Source organism: Fonsecaea nubica, assembly GCF_001646965.1.
Source record: "Fonsecaea nubica strain CBS 269.64 chromosome Unknown Scaff49, whole genome shotgun sequence".
Classification (NCBI taxonomy): Eukaryota; Fungi; Ascomycota; class Eurotiomycetes; order Chaetothyriales; family Herpotrichiellaceae; genus Fonsecaea; species Fonsecaea nubica.
Genome location: NW_019173722.1, coordinates 166,508 through 186,924, shown reverse-complemented (window position 1 = coordinate 186,924; position 20,417 = coordinate 166,508). Strand labels below are relative to the sequence as shown.

General features: G+C 52.8%; 8 protein-coding genes across 8 annotated transcripts; 6 read left to right on the top strand and 2 right to left on the bottom strand.

Annotated features, from left to right (window-relative positions):
* Nucleotides 1-714: 714 nt before the first annotated feature.
* On the top strand, nt 715-2,675 carry AYO20_07231 (hypothetical protein; the record flags this gene model as incomplete). The annotated part of the gene is made up of 2 exons (XM_022645518.1): nt 715-1,097; nt 1,154-2,675. 2 exons carry the CDS (start codon nt 715-717, stop codon nt 2,673-2,675), a joined length of 1,905 nt encoding a protein of 634 aa, XP_022498557.1.
* A 323-nt stretch (nt 2,676-2,998) lies between these two features.
* Nucleotides 2,999-4,748, bottom strand: AYO20_07230 (hypothetical protein; the record flags this gene model as incomplete). Its single annotated transcript, XM_022645517.1, has 2 exons — nt 2,999-4,663; nt 4,722-4,748. 2 exons carry the CDS (start codon nt 4,746-4,748, stop codon nt 2,999-3,001), a joined length of 1,692 nt encoding a protein of 563 aa, XP_022498556.1.
* A 1,195-nt stretch (nt 4,749-5,943) lies between these two features.
* Nucleotides 5,944-7,973, top strand: AYO20_07229 (hypothetical protein; the record flags this gene model as incomplete). Its single annotated transcript, XM_022645516.1, has 4 exons — nt 5,944-6,180; nt 6,243-6,301; nt 6,363-7,036; nt 7,105-7,973. The coding sequence occupies 4 exons, from the start codon at nt 5,944-5,946 to the stop codon at nt 7,971-7,973; spliced, it is 1,839 nt and encodes a 612-aa protein (XP_022498555.1).
* Nucleotides 7,974-8,667: 694 nt separating this feature from the next.
* Nucleotides 8,668-11,180, bottom strand: AYO20_07228 (hypothetical protein; the record flags this gene model as incomplete). Its single annotated transcript, XM_022645515.1, has 7 exons — nt 8,668-9,100; nt 9,174-9,474; nt 9,533-9,682; nt 10,008-10,119; nt 10,173-10,208; nt 10,270-10,893; nt 10,947-11,180. 7 exons carry the CDS (start codon nt 11,178-11,180, stop codon nt 8,668-8,670), a joined length of 1,890 nt encoding a protein of 629 aa, XP_022498554.1.
* A 520-nt stretch (nt 11,181-11,700) lies between these two features.
* Nucleotides 11,701-12,799, top strand: AYO20_07227 (hypothetical protein; the record flags this gene model as incomplete). Its single annotated transcript, XM_022645514.1, has 5 exons — nt 11,701-11,886; nt 11,936-12,037; nt 12,085-12,112; nt 12,166-12,230; nt 12,290-12,799. 5 exons carry the CDS (start codon nt 11,701-11,703, stop codon nt 12,797-12,799), a joined length of 891 nt encoding a protein of 296 aa, XP_022498553.1.
* Nucleotides 12,800-13,317: 518 nt separating this feature from the next.
* AYO20_07226 (hypothetical protein) lies at nt 13,318-15,366 on the top strand (the record flags this gene model as incomplete). Its single annotated transcript, XM_022645513.1, has 5 exons — nt 13,318-13,467; nt 13,522-13,736; nt 13,787-14,106; nt 14,165-14,628; nt 14,698-15,366. 5 exons carry the CDS (start codon nt 13,318-13,320, stop codon nt 15,364-15,366), a joined length of 1,818 nt encoding a protein of 605 aa, XP_022498552.1.
* A 639-nt stretch (nt 15,367-16,005) lies between these two features.
* AYO20_07225 (hypothetical protein) lies at nt 16,006-18,257 on the top strand (the record flags this gene model as incomplete). The annotated part of the gene is made up of 11 exons (XM_022645512.1): nt 16,006-16,056; nt 16,116-16,156; nt 16,214-16,348; nt 16,403-16,547; nt 16,604-16,883; nt 16,951-17,025; nt 17,081-17,237; nt 17,371-17,451; nt 17,505-17,611; nt 17,665-17,801; nt 17,910-18,257. 11 exons carry the CDS (start codon nt 16,006-16,008, stop codon nt 18,255-18,257), a joined length of 1,557 nt encoding a protein of 518 aa, XP_022498551.1.
* Nucleotides 18,258-18,834: 577 nt separating this feature from the next.
* On the top strand, nt 18,835-20,308 carry AYO20_07224 (hypothetical protein; the record flags this gene model as incomplete). Its single annotated transcript, XM_022645511.1, has 8 exons — nt 18,835-18,942; nt 19,044-19,126; nt 19,186-19,309; nt 19,389-19,406; nt 19,474-19,515; nt 19,568-19,634; nt 19,688-20,167; nt 20,268-20,308. The coding sequence occupies 8 exons, from the start codon at nt 18,835-18,837 to the stop codon at nt 20,306-20,308; spliced, it is 963 nt and encodes a 320-aa protein (XP_022498550.1).
* Nucleotides 20,309-20,417: the final 109 nt, after the last annotated feature.

The following is a 20,417-nucleotide window of genomic DNA, read 5'->3' as shown; positions in this document are numbered from 1 at the left end:
GGCGCTAAATTATCTTGGCACATAAATTCCAGCCAAGCAGCCCACACTCCCCCGCTCCGCCCTAATTCATCCTCCCACAAGATCCTTCCTAGCATCTCGCGAGTCAGGTCTTGCACCCGTACGGCACAATGGGCTGCGGTATTAGCTTCTGGCAAGTCCTCCGTGACAGCATGACTAACATAGAGCATCAATGCAGAAGAAATGCGTGCGCCTGGGATGCAATTGTTTCGATGCGATATGGGGGAGCAATTTTGCGACTCACTGACCGACTACCCACCTCTATTGCTGTCCCTCGGCACTCGTGGCTCTTCTTTGGTGGCGCGCGAAACCCTCAGTATCACGAATACCATGATCCTCGCACCACTACGAGTATTTGCCCATTCCACTCATCATCCCTTGGAACCCATGATCATGTAACTCGTCATCCCCGTGAGACCAGTTACAAGCTGAGGTTCCTTGCGTCCGAATTGGGCATGTGGCCGGCTCCATCAGGAATAGCCAACCCCGGAATTTCCTCTGGCTCCGATCCCATGCTTGCTAGCGTGCTAACCTGCACAAAACACGGCACGAGAGGCCGTGTTTAAGTTTCTCCGCGCGTTCTGCCATGTGGGTCTTCTGGTATACTTCACACTATGTTCAATTGTACAAAGATGTATCGATCTTTTGCGAGCCCTTTGTCTGCCTGTCACAACTACTCACATGCTCCCAGACACAATGACTGAACCAGCAGCGCTACCGACAACTCCCACTCTGCAGGTGCCACCCAAGGACATCAGGACTTATGCCCAGATTTTGAATATTCCGCTCGATTTCGACCCCGATGCTCTCAAGGCGAAGTATGCCGAAGAAAAGCGGAAGCGAGATCACCATGGCGGCTTGTCGCAATACCAGTCCGTCAGAGATAGCGAGTTCCTAAAGTCGTATACGAAAGATCTGTACGCGGATGAGACCTTCACCCGTGATCCGGTTAAAGGAGTCTATGATGTCGTTATCGTCGGCGCGGGCCTTTCTGGAATTCAAGCTGTTCGCCATCTACACCAAAGAGGTATCACAAATGTCTGCGTGATTGAAAAGGGTCATGGCTTTGGGGGCACTTGGTGAGTTCCCCCGTGACGTCCATGGTCTATATGGCTATACTGATACTCGGTGTCAGGTATTGGAATCGTTATCCTGGGGTGCAGTGTGACATTGATTCATATATCTATCTGCCATTGCTAGAAGACCTGGACTATGTTCCAACACAGAAGTACGTTTATGGTCCCGAGATACGGAAATATGCCGAAGCACTGGCCAAAAAGTACGACATGGATTCGAAGACACTTTTCCAGACTGAGGCACTGGGGTTCTTCTACGACGAGGAAAGAAAGCTCTGGAAAGTCAAGACGAGTCGCAATGACGAGATCGAGGCACACTGGATTGTTCCCGCGCCAGGGCCTCTCCACGTGCCAAAATTTCCTGGCTTTGGAGGGATTGAATCCTTCAAAGGCAAACATTTCCACAGTTGCAGATGGGACTACAACTACTCGGGGGGAGATCCTGAGAATCCACAGCTAACTGGTCTCACCGATAAGCGAGTTGGGATCATCGGAACTGGAGCTACCGGCGTACAACTCGTGCCACGTATCGGCGAATGGGCTAAAGAACTATACGTCTTCCAGCGAACGCCCTCGTCAATTGATATCCGTGGGAACAAGCCGACAGATCCGGAATGGGCCAAAACCTTGCGCAAAGGCTGGCAGCGCCACAGGCAGGACAACTTCAGCACCTTGACAGTCGGCGGATACGTCGAGGAAGACGAAGTCAACGACGGGTGGACAGATGTCCTTCGAAACTTGCCCGGCTTCATGGCTGGAGATCAATCTGGAGACCCCGAGCTCCGGAAAGCACGGATGCAGATCGCCGACTTCAAGAAGATGGAGTCGATCCGGAAGCGAGTGGACAGCCTCGTGAAGGATCCTGAAACAGCGGCGAAGCTCAAGCCATGGTACAATCAATTCTGCAAACGGCCTTGCTTCCATGACGAGTACCTCCAGACATTCAATCGACCCAACGTCCACCTAGTGGATACTGAGGGTAAAGGTGTCGAAAGAGTCACGTCGAAAGGGCTTGTGGCAAATGGTCAAGAGTATGAGCTGGATTGCATAATCTATGCCACAGGCTTTGAGTGGGCCACTGATCTAAGCTCCCGTCTGGGAGCACCGATCAGAGGCCGTGGTGGCATCAGTCTGACAGACAAGTTTAAGGACGGCATTACCACGCTCCACGGGTGGGCGGTGCACGGATTTCCCAACATGGCCCTCCTCACCCATTTCCAAAGTGGTTCAACGCCTAACTGGACGCATAATATGACCGAAGCCTGCAATCACATCGCATACGTCATTGCCGAGAGCAAGAAGCGCAATCTCAAAGCTGTGGAGGTCGCCCAGGAAGCCGAGGACGCATGGGTCGCGCATTGCATGGACGTTGCTCGTGGCAGAGCCGAATTTCTGAGGGATTGCACTCCTGGATACTACAGTGACGAGGGGACCATTGACGACAAGCTGCTGAAATCTCAACCATACCTTGCCGGTGGTCCCACTTTCTTCAAGCTCATCGAGGAATGGAGGAAAGAGGGGCAGATGCGTGGTCTCGAACTGACTGCTGGTGATGCAAATGAGGAAAGGGCTCGACTGTGAACCAAAGTTTTTCTTTTAGCTCACTCTCCATTTGTCATTCTGAATAGCAATCTCTGATCTACGTACAAGACTATTCCAGAGGTGGATGGGCACGACGCCACAAAAGACAATGTTTATAGATTGTTCCAAGAGATGGTTGAACTTGGAAAAGCTGTACAAAGCTAACTCTCGTGATGGGATTCATCCACCAGATGGCTCATCCTCGATTCCTGCCAGACGCTTGAACTACTTTTGTCATGTTGTCCTTGTCGTAGCGTTGAAATCTCCTGGTCCGTGACTCGAGTCGTCACAACTGGCACCGAGTCCTTCCCCAGCAATCCGGTTCAATTAGAAGCCATATGTTCGGCGGCAACATACCCAAAAGTCATTGCTGGACCAATACTCGACCCTCCAGCAGGATACGTCCCTCGCCAGACCGAGTTGCTATCATTCCCTGCCGCATATAAGCCGTCAATGGGCTTTTCATCTTGTCCCATCACCCGTGAATACTCATCGGTTCGCAGGCCATACTGTGTGCTCACGTTGCCGGGGTACATAGGAACAGCATAAAAGGGGGCATGGTCGCAGGTCCCCAGATTCGGGTTCGGCTTGTTTGTAGCGTCGCCAAAGACGTTGTCGTAGACGCTGTCGCCTCGACCGAAGTCGGAGTCTTTGCCACGCGCTGCATTCTCGTTGCACCACTTGACCGTCTGCACGAGGTTGTCCTCGGGGATCCCCAGTTTCGCGGCGAGCTGGGGAATTGTGTTGGCCGAGATGAGATAGTTTTGAGAGAGGATCTTCCATTTCGGGTACGGGTCTGGCAATGCGAAGCCGATGCCGTACTTGCTGAGGAATCGCTTGTCCGCGATCATAAAGCACCGTGTCATCTTGGATGCGTGCATGTGCTGCACGAACTGATGGTATCCCACGCTCTCATTGATGAATCGCTGACCGTTGGTGTCTACAACGATTGACCCGGGCTTTGCGCGGTCATAGCCGAAATGGGGATACATGCGAATTGGACCGTGTCTAGGCTGAAGAATCGAGACAGGTGAGTATATCGCATTGTCAGGGCTCGGGTCCGGAAGAATCGCGCCTGCCGCTTGTGCCAGGCGAATGCCATCGCCCGTCACGGAAGACGGCGAGAGACAGTATTCGTGCGGAACAAAGGCTCGAGCCTCCTTTGCGCGACCAAAGCCTCCGCTAGCCAGCAGGACACCTTTGGCTGCGCGAACGCGAATTTCTCTGCCGTCCTTCGCAACGACCACGCCCTCCACCCGGCCACCATTCGTGACGAGTTCAGTCGCGGGAGAATTATTCCAAAGGTCGCCGCCACTTTGGGCTATTGTGTAGACGAGACTTCCAACGATGGCGTTTCCATTTGCGAGGAAACTCCCCTTGCCGTACCTCAACAAGTCCAGCATGTATCGCTGGAGCTTTGCGACGACACGAGCTAGATTTCTGGTGCTGGCCAACGGGCTGGCCAGGATAGGCATTTCGTCGAAGGCAACTTGCATTGATTCGAATGCCTTGAACCCCTGCAGAGCGTATCTTATATCCTTCAGCCGCCCTCCTAGCTTGCGACCGTCAAACGGCGAAGCGACCAGGGTTCGGCGCTCGGTGGCCCCGTTGAGAGAAGTATAATAGTCCGGGAGTGGGAGGGCGAAGAACTTGAGCGCTGTATTGTCGTCAATCCATTTCGCCATCCTAGGAGCATTGTCAAGAAAGCCGTTGATCGTGCGGTTGTCGTAGCGACTCCCAACAACTGCTCGGAGGTACGTTGTGGCCTTTTCTTTGCTGTCGGTGACCCCCAGGGTTTGCTGATGGTGATTGTTGGGCAACCAAGCGCCGCCTCCCGAGAAGCCAGTAGTTCCTCCGAAATACCTGGCCTTCTCCGTGACGAGGACCTTGAGGCCATGTTTCTTCGCAGCAGTAACGGCGGCCGTCAAGCCTGCCGCTCCTGACCCTACCACAACCACATCGTAAGAGGCATCGAACAAAGGCTTTGGCTTCAAGAGCCCAGATTAGCATAAGGTTCTGGAGCTTTCTAACATGCTAGAACCTTACAGCACTCCTTGCAGCTGTCGCTAGCATTCTCGATGAACCCCGTAGCATGACTGGTTGGAAATATACCATATACGACAGTACAGATGAGCTGAGGGGCGCGAGCAATGACGCCTTGTCAAATCGAGCTTGACGTGCAATCACTCTTACAGAGGACAGGTGACTTTGAAGACGTAACGCCAAAGTGAGATAATTAATCAAAGAAACAAGCATGAGGCCATGAAGATGGTTACAGCTACAAAGGATTCAGTCGCTCCCTTTCGATGCTCGAGGGGCTGTGTGCAAGAGTAAGAATGTGGGGGCTTGCCCGAAATCATAGAACCAGCGGTGCATTATCGCTAAGAAACAGCGGCTGTAAAGCATTCGTTGAGTAGTGGACTCCCCTGAATCACCTCCCCATGGGGAGCTGGGCAGTTTCGGGTCCGGTCCTCGTAGACGGAGTTGCTTTTCTGGATTTCGGCCATTCATCGTCAGACCACAGAAGTCAATATGGTTGACGGCTGAAGTCACTGGAAACTGGAAGTTTGCCAACCTATGCCAACAACAAGCTGTCAACATAGTGCCATGAAGGGAATCGCCGAGAGGGTTTTCCGAGCCACTAAGATCAGACTTCTGAAATTACAGTGTAAACACATCGGTCCGAGAAATAGCATTCATTATTTCTGCGCCGAAGCCTCCTCAATAGATTTGAAATGGTTCATCTCACTTCTCATGCGTTGTAATGCAATGTACGATGCTCCGCCAAAGGTAGGTTGATCACACAAGCGCCTACTCGCTTGGTACAGGTACGGATGAAAAACTATTGTGGGGCCTAGACATGCGTGGCAGCCAATAGGAAACTTACAAGGCTTCCACGGCTGTTTAGAGTTACTAATCCCTCTATTCCGGCCACATAAAGATTAGCGCTGTGGGTCTTCCGATCACAAAAGGTTAGACGAGCCTCGAACAGTTCCGGGGTCGTGGGCAGGTACAGCTTACCGGGGCCCGGGGAACCAGCTGCAATCTTCAGCCTAGCCCACAGGAACTATCGAGTACACGGGAAACCTACCCCGTACTCCTAATCCTGGGGTAATCTTGTGCCATCAAAAGGCAAGCGATGCCCGGGCTGGCTGTGTTTTGAGACTCACGCCACTAATGTCATTTTTTTTGGGACAGAGCACTCCAGGTTGACCATACTACGCTCAGCTAACTGCCTCATCAACTTCCAAAGCGTCAGCTGTCCACGATGACAGCCGACCAAGGTACCCATGGCGTGCCAGAAGGTATTGCCGGCCCTACAACGCAGGAGAAACCCGTGGCAGGGGTAGTGGACCATGTCGATGTGGTTGATAACGTCGACGTCGTCCAGGCTACTCACGTCGACGGGACCGTCGATCTCGTCGACAAGCGAGCAATTGGTGGTGATTTGAATGAGATGCCCCCAGGCTATTTCCGCAGTTGGCAATTCATTGGCACAGTCGCTGTATGGTCCATTCGGGGTATATTCATGATCTGCGGCAGAGTCACTGACAAAGTTCTTCACAGGCCGCCACGTTCATGAACATGGCTTCACAAGTGAGCTGGGTCATGCCTGCGAATACACTGTGCGTTGAGTCTTTGCTTTATCGACAATGCAGGGTCGTGGTCTGACTGACTGGTTACTAGCATGCTGATGGACCAAGATCTGGGTCCCTCGAAAAACATCAACTGGGTAGCAACGGCATGGACTCTGACTTACGGCCTGTCCGTTTTACTTTATGGTCGCTTGTCCGACATCTTCGGTCGCAAGTGGATCACCATCTGGTTGAATGTGTCTGGTGTCGTCGGCGCCATCGTGGGCGCCACAGCGCAATCGGTCGAAGCACTGATCGGGGCCAACATTTGCACCGGCATCTCCGCGGGAGCCCAGCTGTCGTCTCCCACGATTCTGGGAGAGATAGTCCCCAACCGCTATCGCACGCCTATTGTAGGCTTGGTGTTTTTCTTGACCTTCCCATGGGCGACGTTCGGTCCGCTCATCGCCCGTCTGTTCATTCTTCACACCGCAGCCACCTGGCGCTGGAGCTACTACATCGGCATCATCTTCTCCGGCCTGTCGACCGTGTTGCTGGTGCTTTGCTACAATCCGCCCAGATACACACAACTACATGTGCACGGCAAGTCCGAGTGGCGGCAGTTTCTCGAGCTCGACTGGGGTGGTCTATTCCTCTACAGCGCCGGCCTTGTCATTTTCCTTATAGGACTCTCGTGGGGTGGACAGGTCTACGATTGGTCAGATGCCCATGTGGTCAGCACGATCATCGTCGGGGGAATTTTGTTGATCCTGTTCGGACTATACGGTAAGTCTTTCTGGTTCTGTCCACCCTTTTACTGTTTGAAAATGGTTGCCTGATTGGCTGTTTATCAGAGCAATATGTGGTCAAAGGTCACGGCCTGATGCCACCCCGTCTGTTCAAGAACATCGGCTTCATCGCGGTCGTGACGACGTCGTCTGTCGGCGGCATGGTCTATTTCAGCATGACGGTCATGTGGCCCACTATTGTTGGCACCGTATTTACCAGCGACATCATCTCGATTGGATGGCAGTCGGCCGTGGTGGGAGGCGGTGTCATCTTCGGCCAGGTCTTCAGCGGCCTGTGCATGGCGGTGTTGCCCAAGCTCAAATACCAAGCGATCCTCTCGTCGACCCTTGCCGCAACCTTCACCGCAGCTCTCGCGAGTATCAGTCCGGCTAGGCACGCCTCGGCCATCGCATTTGGCGTGATTGCCACGTTCAGCGTCGGCTTCATCGACAACGTTGGATTCGCAGGAGTCTCACTCCTGGTCGAACCCTCAGACATCGGCCTGGCATGTGGCGTCCTGGGTTCCCTACGCACGATCGCAGGCTCGGTAGCCCAAGCACTGTACATCTCCATCTCCACCACCGAAATCACCAAGAACCTGCCTGCCTTGATCGCGCCCGCGGTCGTGCAAGCCGGCTTACCCCAGACGTCGCTCCCGGCACTCTTTGCAGGTCTCACGACGGGCGACTTCAGCGCCGTGCCAGGAGCCACTCCCGAGATCCTCGGAATCGCCGCCGAGCAGGCGAAACTGGCCTACGCCAAGAGCTTCCGCATGGTCTTCTTCGCGACGATCCCCTTCGGCGTCATCCTCATCGTCATGTCGTTCTGGGTCCCCAACATCGAAAAGTTCCTCCACAACAACGTCGCTAGGAAACTGCAATTTGGCACGAAACGGGGCCACGAAACGGATGAAAAGGTTCACGAGCAAGTCTAGGGGTGTGACTGGGCTCAAAATAGAGAGTTCAAGACTACCGCCCCTCGAGTGTTTCCTGTTTGAGAAACCAAAGTATAGGCAGCAGGGGATGGGGTATGTCGCTCCTCTCGACAGGTGGCTAAGTATCTTTAGTGACCTGAGGCCTTGTGGAGAGGCCCAAGTCGTGTGATTAGTTTAAATAGTATCAGGCTATTAATATGAAGTGTTGCATGATTTGCATGGCTCTTTTATCCTACCCACCGATTCGCCATGCCTAAGATTATATCGTCCAATATTTTTTGTGAAACGTGTCCGCAGAAGTCACAGAAGCTTATGCACATGGATGAAAGAATAAAAGCTTCCATCATCGTTCATGTGTGAGCTATAACCACCGAGGAGTTTGATCCTACAATTGCACCATTTGTTGCGCTGACTTATCGCCTGTAACACAGACTCGAGGGCACGACATGAGATTACAGATCCGATTCATCTATTGCGTACGAGGTATACTACAGCATGCAAGAGTCTAATTTTGCGGCGAAACCATCATGTCGTACAAGAAGGTGACCATCAACCTCTGCTGGAATGACATACGAATCTCGAGCTATGTATACTTCGCCAGTGCAACCCTCGTCCTCTGTCTAAGAGCAAGACCTCCGAAGGCTACGCCGTCAATGAAATTCATCATGGCAGCGCTCTGACAGAATCTGCAACTCTATATCTTGGCCAGAACCAGTTCCCCCTGGGCTTGTTTCTCGATCTCGTAGAAGCGCTCAAAGTATTTGAACGACTCCGGATTGGCCACGGCCCCGTTCGGTTTCGACTTGCCACGGGAGATGATCGCTTTGACTGCTTGCTCAATCTTCTTCCCATTGATCGTGTATGGGATGTCCGGCACTTGGAAAATATACTTTGGTACGTGTCTGGGTGTCCGAGCTGTGCGAATGGCGGTTGCGATGGTCGATTTCAGCCTCGGGGTCAATTTGTGACCTTTGGCCATCTTGACAAACAACACGACAACTTCATCCTGGTCATGTGGACGACGTTGAGCTACGCACAAAGAGTCCGCTATACCGGGGATCCTTTCCACGACCTCGTATATCTCCGCGGATCCGAATCGCACTCCAGACGGGTTGAGGACCCCGTCGCTATCCACAACGTGTCAGTCAGAACTGTAGGACCACGCCAAGTCAATGAATCGTCAGGCTCAGAAGAACTTACGATCTCCCCAGCATCAGGAACCCGTGAGTCTTGGGGTTCATTTGAATAAAGTCGCCTTGAAACCAAATTTTGTCTCCGTATCTTTCGAAATATGACGCGCGGTATCTCTCGAGAGTTTTCTCCCCCCAGAATGAAGGTTGACTGGGAAAAGGCATACGGCAGACGAGCTCCCCTGCTTGGCCTATTTGTTTGACAGAGACGGCATTCGTCGCTTCGGCATCAGCAATGTGTGTCGCCATACCTATCGTCTCACACTGGATTTCGCCAGAGTAGAGTGGAAGTGTCGGGTTTCCCGTCACCACTTTGCACAGTCAGTACTAGCGTGCTCACCAGATGTGATCCATGTGAAGGTTACTTACATGAGCCGGCGATGTCAGTACCGCCACTCGTTGACACGAGATGCACGTGTCGTGGGAATCCCACATCGTAGAACCATTCGCTGACTTCCGCGGTCAACGTGCTTCCTGTAGAAGTGACGCATTTTAGACAAGAAAGATCGATCATGTCCCCTGTGGTGCGTCAGCAGAATCGCTCATGTGATGCTAAAAGGTCTTGACGAACTGGGTTTGAGACCAGAATTTTTCAGCTGTGTCAGGAACCCAGCAGATGTCCCGAAATGCGTTATCCTCCATCCTCTCGGTCAGTAGTCATCGACAATGTGTATACCATGCACTGACCTGAGTCTCGATACCAACCGCAGAAGGACCAGTGGGTCCGGTTTCAGTGGCGATCCGTCATATATGACAGTCCGACCACCGTATCCGATCCCGCATATTACCTTTCCCCACATGATCCAACCTGTCTGCAAGAGCGCATGGTTAACAAGGTACTAACATCTGTCTTTGCAGTATGGCTGTAGGATTACCGTTGTGTACTGTAGGATGTTATCACCCGGCTGGACGTCGAAATGCAACACAGAATCCTTTCTCGACTGGAGTAGAAGCCCCTAAATCTTGTCAAACTGCGGGTTTCCACCCGGAGATGGACAGCTGCACTTACCGCAGCGCTGTGGACGATACACTTGGGTGGCCCTGTCTGGAAAGAGCTCAGTCACATATAAAAGCATATTGGTGTTATTCGTATGGGACTGACTAACCGTGCCTGATGAATACACAATAAAGCCCGGATGTGCGAACGGCAGCCGTTTGAAGTCCAAGGGTCTCCCTTTAGCCCGTTTGAGGAAGGTGTCGAGGGAGACCAATTTGAGATCCGGGTCCTCATGCACTTGCTGACTCCTCGGTATAACCACGCTATTCGTGAACTCGGGAGTCACGAGCATGGATTTGGCATACGCCCTGTTCTTTTCCCTCTGATCCAGAATTCGTTCGTTGTAGAGAACATCGCTCTCGACGAACAACAGCTTTGGTCGAATCTGGCGTACGCGGTCCAGGACACCCTCGACTCCCATGTCTGGGGAAGAAGTGGACCAAATGGCACCCATGGACAAGGTGGCTAGGCAGGCGACGACTGTCTCAAGTCGATTTGAGAGCACCCCAGCCACTCGGTCGCCTTGGACCACCCCGGACGACTTCATCGCGTCGGCCATCCTCGTCACCTGCGCGATGAGTTGCCCCCACGTTACATCTTGGACATCATTCCCGCCCTCTGTGCAAGTGTAGAGGACGACCTTGCGCGGATCGCGACCCGACAACAACATCTCTGTGAAATTGAGCTTGACCTCGGGAAACCAGATCGGGGGAGGCAGAAACCTCTCTCTATCCTGATACAGTCAGTTATCAATCCGACAAGACGCTGGAGTGGTATACTTCGCACTCTGGACGCCAGCGCGATAGTTGGGACAACGTCTCCCTTCAATCCCACGAAGACGAATGCATCGACCCAAAAGTCGTTGGCCGTCTCGACCGCAGTTGAGTATTTCCAGAGCTCTTGATAGTTCTTCAGATCGAGGCCATGTCGTTCGTTAACAAAGCGACGAAACTTGCTCAACATTGTCTTGGAAGGGTCGCGGGGCTGCCAGAGACAGCGGGGGTTGTGGTTGGACGCCATCGTCACTGCTACACAGGTCCGGTTGATTTCAATAACACTGTTTCTCAAAGAATTTCAGGTTCGAGTATCCCATCGTCGTCGCGACTTTCGCGCAGCATTTCATTCAACATCTGCCGGGCACACGTAACGTGACTTGTAGAGCGGACCAGCATGACCATTCCCCATTGCGGAATGCCACGGATACTAATTAGAGGGTCTACTCGGTACTGTGGCCTACCGGTCAAATCTGGTTTAGTTCTTGCAAGTAGAAGCTTGGGCCACATGATTGGTATTGAAATACCGAAATGATTCCACCCAGGGAGGAAGCCAGGCGATTGGTCCCGGTCCAGCGTCACGAGTTGATCCGTATCAAAACAGTCTAGTTCAAACCCAATCTCCACATATACTTTGTTACTTGTACGGTTTGTCAATGGATCTCCATCGCTTTGTCTCATTGTCATTGTGCTTGAGGAGTAACGAGAAGCTCGAAAAAGTCAAGCGATATCAACCCCATTGTTGTCTTTCTGTTAGTTCGGTAGAGATGGCAGACTTTGGAAAACTCATCAGGTTCAAGGATGCAAATGGGGACATCTACCAGGGCGAAGCGGAGGGGCTACCAGCAATCACCAAGAGTGGGCTCATCGGCTCTTCCGTGCCTGTCTATTCGGGAGAAAGTCCATGGGATCCCGACTTCAAACTTCTTCCGGAAACCAGAACAATCGCTGAGGTAGGTCCCTGTACTCTCGCGTCTGAAGCTCGCTGAATGGTTGTCACAGGTTCTTCCACCACTCGCGGACATACCAGTCATTTATTGCATTGGCATGAACTACAAGTCTCATGCTGGAGAAGCCGGGGCACGTCTCACATACACGAGTCTCGTCAGTCGGGCGAGGTGGCTAACACGTTGAAGAAACCGTTTACCCAGTACCCTCTGATCTTCACCAAGCTCCCAGGTAGTTATACGATGTCTATCGAGTGGTGTTGATAGAACTGACCTTGCGCTCAGGAGCAAAGGCCGGGGCATTCGACACAATCTCAGTCCATCCGGAGTGCATAGAGCTAGATTACGAGGTTTGAGATCCCCTAACAAATGACCCTCCAAAAATCATGTGGTTGACATGGTGTCAAAGGTCGAATTGACGGTCGTTATCGGAAAAGACTGCAAGAACATCACTGAAGAAGAAGATCCATTCGATTATATCTTGGGCTACACGGTTGGTAACGACGTATCTTCCAGATACTGGCAGAATGCCGCCCGTGGCAACGGTCAACCGGCCGTAGCAAAGTCCTTTGACAAATTTGCCCCTCTTGGACCGGTCATTTCGTCCAAGAGAATCATTCCGGATCCCAGGCAGCTCAGGGTAAAGACGCGAGTCAACGGGAAGGAGAGGCAGAACGCCACCACGGACGACTGGATCTTTGATCTTCCTCTTGTTCTTCGACATATTACCCGGGGTACGACCGTGGGCAAAGGGTCGGTCATCATGACTGGGACGCCCTCTGGTGTCGCCTTCTTCATGAAGCCCCAAGCATGGCTGAAAGACGGAGACGTTCTGGAGACTGAGATCGAAAACATTGGGGTCATGGAGAATACGATATTGTACGAACGAGAGCCGGATAAGAGACTCCAATTGCCGTAGAAGAGATGGACGGGATCAATTCTTAGCCGACTGTAGAGTATAGGTCAAGCATGTTGAAGCCTCGCCGACCGGGTGTTTGGCACCCAGTAGAACTCCTTGTTCCACCACCGGAGTCACTAATTCTCGCATGACCGGACTCGAATTCGGTGTATCTGGGTAGGCCAAGGACAAATGGGCCTAAATAGAAAGGTATCTACCGATCGGCAAGAACCTGACTGGTCCGAAACCTACCTGTACTGATTGCGGACCGAGCTGGACTAGCCTTGTTATGAGGAAACCCTCGGCCAGACCATCGCGTGGATGGTCCAAGTACGTTATTCCGAACCAGATTTGATCCGTCTCGTGAGGTCGACCGTCTCGTGAGCTCGGCAAAGTATCTGCTGCGCGAGTGACCAATGGTAGCAGTACGCATCGAAGACGCCTGCCATATACATTGACTCGATTTTCTGTGACTGTCGGTCTGCCGGTTACTGCCTTTGGAGTACCACCTGGATTTCCTTTGCACGTCCTCGCCCACCATGGTTGCCGACATCGCAGAACCGACGCACTTTCCGGTGATCATCATTGGAGGCGGCGCTTGTGGATTGACTCTGTCCAGCTTCCTCTCTGACTATGGCGTGCCGCATGTATTGTTCGAACGCCATGAAGCGACATCGTATCTGCCCAAGGTACGGCGGCTATACAGCCCTGTCCAATTCCACTGTACCCTTGTCTGACTATAGTTTCAGGCGCACTACATCAATCAGCGAACGATGGAGATCTACCGGCAGCACGGGCTATCCGAGGCCATCTACAAAGAAGCATCGCCACAGCAGAACATGTGCCAGATGCTGTGGCAGAGTTCCCTGGGAGGTGACGGGCCGTTTGACCAAAAGAAGTTTGGAAGCCTGCAATGCTTCGGTGGTTACGAGGGAACCGCTATGCATGAAACCTACAAGTAAGGATTCAAGATCTCAATTCGGGCTGGGGTCGCTAACTGGAGAGCAGAACGCAGTCACCCACGCTCCCGTGCAATTTGCCTCTGATCCGAACGGAGCCTATCCTTCGCCGGGTTGCCGAAGAGAGAAATCCACGAAACATCCGGTTTGGTCATACTGTCACGGAGATTCAAGATGACGGCCGGCAAGTCTTGGTCACAGTGGTGGACTCAAGAAATGTCACCACTCACTACCGTGCCGACTATCTCATTGGAGCAGATGGAGGCAAGACCGTTGGTCCACATATTGGGGCGGTGATGGAAGGCCGTAAACGCCTGCAAGACAAGGTCTCTGTGCATTTCAAGGCCGACCTGTCTAAGTATTGGGATGGTAAGTGTCAGACTTCCCCAAGACATACCCTCACTGCTGATCAAGGCCTTACATCTAGATCGGACCTTGATATGCCACTTCTTGAACCCCGAAGGCGGTACAATCACACACAGTGGTGCGCTCGTCGTCACCGGTCCGACATGGGGAAAGCACTCGGAAGAATGGTCGATTCATTTCGGTCATCGCATGGACGATCCGGAACGGTTCAACGAAGAAAGCCTGGTGCCACGACTGCGTGGCCTGCTGAGGATCCCAGATCTGGAGCTCGAGATACTGAACATCAGCCACTGGATCCAGGAGCGCGTTCTCTCGAGCAAATACCAAGAAGGCCGGCTATTCCTCGCAGGGGATGCAGCACATCGCCATCCCCCTACAACCGGTTTGGGCATGAACACAGCCGTGACAGATGCTCACAATCTTGCGTGGAAGCTTGCATTGGTGTGCAGCGGTCACTCCAGTCCTAAACTCTTGGATACATATTCCAGGGAGAGGAGACCTGTTGGCCAGAGAAACTGCGATTGGGTGAGTCAACGGCGTTTCTTGGTCTATACATATACAAATCACTGGCTGACTGACTCTCGATTGGAAAAGGCCGCCTTCACTACAGACAACAGAAGGGTTCTCGACGCGGCCATCGGCATGATCCCCGGCCAAATCGAAGCCAACGTGGCGAGATTCAAACGGCTGTTCGACGACTCGGAGATGGGCAAAACCGAACGAGCCCAGGTCCAACGCATCCTGCAAAGTCAAGACATCGAGTTCTCTGCCTCGGAAATTGAGCTGGGATACCGCTACGAGGACGGTGCCACCATTAGTGATGGCAGTCCTCCTCCAGCATCAGACCCTCTCGGTCAACGCTACATCCCCACGACGCGGCCCGGACATCGTCTGCCGCACGTCTGGTTGGCCAAGGGAGACGAAGCCGTGTCCACGCACGATCTGGTCGGAAGCTTGCCGAGATTTGTCTTGATCACGGACGAGCATGGTGGTGACTGGATCTCGGCGGTCACGAAGCTGCGTAGTTCTTCACTTGAGATTGTGGATGTCCAGATTCCGACTGACGACAAACAACCAGCCACGTCTTTCGAGTACAGGGACATGGAGAAGAGATGGAATAGTCTTCGTGGAATTGAGAACGGAGGGGCAATCTTGGTCAGGCCGGATAATTTTGTCGCGTGGCGATCGAGGGGCGCGAGTGTCGAGCAAGGCAGAGAATTGGTCGCTGCACTCGAGACTCTGCTGGGGAAGTCACTCTCATAGTTCCTTGGAAGTCAGTCACAGTAAGATTACACTATTAAAGTATTGCCAGCTTGTCGTCTTTCGCCAGCAGAGGTCTTCAGCTACCACCAACACCCATACCATAACTTTCTTTAGTAGTTGCTGGAACAACAAGACGGATAGCAACTTGAAAAGGCACGATTGTGCATCGAAAACGGCAGCATTAGGCAACACTATGCAAACTGGATATAAATTGCCTGATGTTCTATACTCGGGTAGGAAATCAGCCATCCACAACAGCCATGTCATCGCTCTATACTCAACGTATACCGATATAATTCCCTGTTATGGAAATGTATAACACACTTGTTCCGTCCATGAGGCCGAGCCGCTTGCCACCCTCTGCAGGCTTTGTGGTCGCGTTGTGTACCCCCACAAAAGGCATTCCTGCCCCTTCGAATCGGATGTTCGGTTACACTCCTCGATCCAGTCTCTCCCGAATCCCTGCGGGATGGGCGCTCTGAAGACACAAATACTATCTACCAGCGGAAGCACTCCTTGTCCGGACTCGGCTGGTTATTCTGAAATTACTGCAGTGCCGCTCTTCGCTCTGGATGATTCTCTTGGAATAAGACAACGCTACAACGCTGGCCTCTGGAGAGACTTATACGCCGGAAAAACATGTGGGCTGTTTCAAATAGCATACTCCTCTCGGCGGTGACGACAGGCCTGGTGAGCTAAAGCCATGAATTTGAGCATGCCGAACAGCTAGGCTGATGATCTATTCCTAGCTCTCCCATGCTATCTACAAGAGGCGCGAGCCAGACGTCGTGTAAGCCGTGACACACACCACATTCCTCGTAAGGAGGAGATAGGCTGATGTGGATAGCTCCTTTCTACGACAGTTTCTGCTGCTTGTCGCCGCTGCACTAGGATGGACGGCCTCCTCTCAGACAGCTTTCGATCCGCTGTCGATCATAGCAGCTACACTTCTCTTCGCCACGGTGAATCTGTTCACCCTTGGGTTGGTGCTTGCGTGCCTCTTCGTGACGACCATGTTGACTTAGGTTGTATGCAGACTGAGCATTTCCATCTACCGACTGTTCTTGCACCCTCTTCGAAAGTTTCCAGGTCCCTGGGCGGCGAAGTTGACCAAGCTGGAGGGAGTCTATTACGCATTGCCAGGTAAATTTCACGATCATATGCAGGAAATCCACGACAAGGTATCTCTCAACCGACTTTGCTCCCATATTGTGCGATCGGCTGATGCTGGAAACAGTACGGTGATGTGGTCAGAATTGGTCCCAATGAACTTTCCTTCCGCTCGGCCTCTGCCGTGAAACATTTGGTGGGAAAGGTCAACAAGGGCGCATACTTTGAAACCAGCGTCTATACAGAAGGCGAAGGGGTCCCAATCAATGCATTGGTCGATTTCGAGGAGCACAAGCAGCGGCGACGGCTCTGGGACTCGGCATTCAACCAGAAAAGCCTCAAGTCCTTTTCTCCCATGTTCAATCGCCTTCTCGACCGGTTGATTGGCGAACTCCACAAGTTCGAGGGTCTGTAGCCCAGTCTCTATGGATGAACCAAAGCTGATTGTCGCAGGCCAAACTGTCAACTTTGTAGACTGGTGTGACTACTATGCTTTCGACGTGATGGGCGAACTGGCCTTTGCAAAGGACTTTGGTCTGATCACGGGCGGTACGTTTTTTTCTCTTTTTTCCTGATAAGATGCTTCGCGCTGACCATGATGCAGAGGGGAATAGAGATTACTCGGGCTTCATCCGAAGCGGCCTCAAGATCTTCTTCGTCGTCTCCAACATACCATGGATCTCGCCTCTGGCCTACTACTTCCCCATATCGGAAGAGGTGAAGCAACAGTCTATCAAATTCCGCGAGCTGGGCTCCAAGCAGTACGACGAGAGAAGGCTGCAGGGCACCGAGCCTCATGATATCTTCTCGCATCTGATAGATTCTTATACCAAACATGCGCAAGTCTGGCACATTCTTCAGAATCGTTGCACAAGCTCACTCATGGCTGTGTAGGAAGAATGCAGAGGCTCATCTACGGGCGGACTCGCCGGTGCTCTTCATCGCTGGCAGCGACACGACATCCACAACGATGGCGTAAGCGTCGTGTGATATAGCGGAGGCGGTGTATCGCGCTGACTCGGTCATAGGTTTCTCTTCTACTTCGTTCTGCGGGACCGGAAGGTGTATAAGAGACTCCGCGACGAGATAGACCAAGCTTGGGACGGGAAATCTCCCTTGGAGGCTGGGATGCTGGGTATTACTCTTCGAGGGCTTGATTAACGTCCGTATACTGATTTGGATTTGCAGGTATCGAGACATGTCCGTATCTTCACGGGGCCATACAAGAAGCCCTGCGCCTGGTCCCTCCCGCTCCGAATGGAATGCAACGCCGCCTGATCCGGGACACTGAGATTGACGGCCATTTCATCCCCGCGGGGACACTGGTAAGTTGCCACGAGAAAGAGATCTCTGCTTCCAGAACCGCGAGCCTCTCCTTCTGGCACAGACACCGACACTGACACTGACACTGACACTGACCTCTCACACGACAGGTCTCAGTCAACGCCTGGGCCGCGCAGCGCCACGCCAAACATTTCACCAACCCTCTCGACTTCGTGCCTGAGCGCTGGATCGACTCGGAACGGGACAAGAAGTGGAACCACGTCCCCATGGCCTACATCCCCTTCGGCATCGGCAGCTACCTGTGCATAGGCCGCGCGCTGGCCATGCAGGAACTGCGACTCATAGCCGTCAAGCTGATGCGCGAGTTCGACCTCGAGCTGGTCCCGGACTTTGACCATGCCCGGTTCTGGGCCGACATTCGGAGCTGGCAGGCGATTTTTAAGCCAGCTCTTCCGGTTCGGTATAAGCGACGCAGCAGGACGGGGGGCACGGTGTAACTGGGTTTTCTAGTCTAGTCTGGTCTAGTCTAGTCTGGATCTGGTCTAAGCAGTCTGCATTGCGTTATGACATATTGCAATCAGTAACACGAATGATGTGGGTGTCCTCATACTTGTCTCATGGCCGGTTATGTCGCGGAGTGTCACTGTGCAAGCGAAACAGTAATAGCAATAGCAATGGCATCGATTCCCCATTCGGGACTCAGTGGGTCTCCTCGGACATACCTCGTACTAAGGCAATGCCCCCCCTCTCCCCACCAGGTGGACCACATCGAACCCGAGATTAACCACTCGTATCTGTACCGAGAAATACGGCCCGTAAAGAATCCACCTACATAACCACGGCCGACCCTTGTCATGAAACTCGTTGGTGTGGATTTCCCGAGCACATGGGGTTTAAGCGCGTCGATGGGGTGGATACCATGATACCGTGCAAGGATCTTGCCTCGACTGGACCATGCCGATTGACCACATGTTCATTACATTTTCTCAAAAATCGCCAAAGATTGGTATTGTTTTCCCCCTCGAGTACAGTACATCACCACCCTGTGAGCCTGTATAGAATAGGGACGACGAAATGCTCACCCTCGACCCAAACTCCGACAACCTGCCCAAGCGGTCGGAGCTGCCGTCCATCCCTGACGCTCCGGCCGGTGCGCTCTGGTTCTGGGGCAAAGACGATGAGGTGAGCGGCAGGAACATTGTTTGGCCTTGGTCGCATCATATCACACACAACGTGTGGACTTACTTCAAATTACTTGCTTACACGCACCACTTACTCGGCAGCTCGGCCGGCTGAACATGTTGACGCCACGGCGCACTGCGGCAGCTGCGGACCTCATCAAGACTGGGGAGGTTGTGAGCTTGAAGTATGAATGAAGCCGCGACGACGATATACATTGATAGCATGACAACTAACATGGTGCAGCTGGCCGATGACCCTCCCCAGTCCGACGCTGTTCGGCCGAGAACCATTCCACCACGAGATCAAAGGCAAACTGGGCTTCGCCAACGACGATGTCATGCACTTCAACACGCAGACGTCCTCACAGGTATGTTTTGTTCCGGTCATCAAAGCAGCAGTGAAAGGAGTGAGGTTGTTGTTAACGTGTGACCATCGTCTGCCCACAGTGGGACGGACTGCGTCACGTAAGTCAGCCCGTGGCCCTTTGTTTGCTGGCACTAGGACATGATGAGAATTGATTGATTGATACAGGTGAGCTTGACCGAGGGAGAAAAGAGGTTGTACTACAACAACGTAAGCATGTCCATGAGCTACGGCGAGGACACTAGGGCTCAGACCTTGTCAGACGACCCAGCATGATATCGAAACCAGTCCTCGACTTGGACTGCAAACTTGGGCCGACAAGGGTATTGGTGAGTGACTATCTCCTCGTGAAAGCGAGAAGAAAGCTAATGCTACTTCCCAGTTGGCCGCGGCGTCCTCATCGACTACTTCGAATTCACCGGCCGCAGCTACGATCCACACCAATCGCATCCCATCTCCGCGCAATCCATCCGCGCCTGCGCGCAGGCTCAGGGCATCGAGTTCCGCTACGGCGACATCCTGATCCTCCGCACCGGCTTCATCTGGAAATACAACAACCTCGACAGTCTCGGACGCGAACAGCTGGCCAAGATCCCCGGACACGAGCTGGGCACCCCGGGCGTCGAACAGACCGAGGAAATGCTCGATTTCCTGCACGACAACTACTTCAGCATCGTGGCGGCGGATAACCCGGGTTTCGAGGCGCTGCCGCAGCCCTCGTCGCTCAACCTCCATCTGATCCTGATCCCGCTGTGGGGTCTCGGGCTCGGGGAGCTGTTTGACCTGGAGAAACTGTCCGAGACGTGTAAGAGGCTGGGCCGGTACGAGTTTTTCTTCACGAGTTCGCCGCCAAACGTGCCAGGTATTGATCTCCCCTTCTTGCCTTTGGGGGGGGTTTTTTTTTTCTCTTTTTTTTTGGGCTCTCTCGCAAGGGAGCTAGCTGACAATGATGTTCCTTCTAGGTGGAGTGGGATCCTATCCGCATGCTCTGGCCATCTTTTAGGAGGCGAGGAGTATGAGTATACCAGTCCGGTAATAATATGTGGGGTGGAAAAAGCGTGATCTTTTTCCCAGTTTGTCCTGTAGATTGAGCAGGGACTATGCGATAGGAC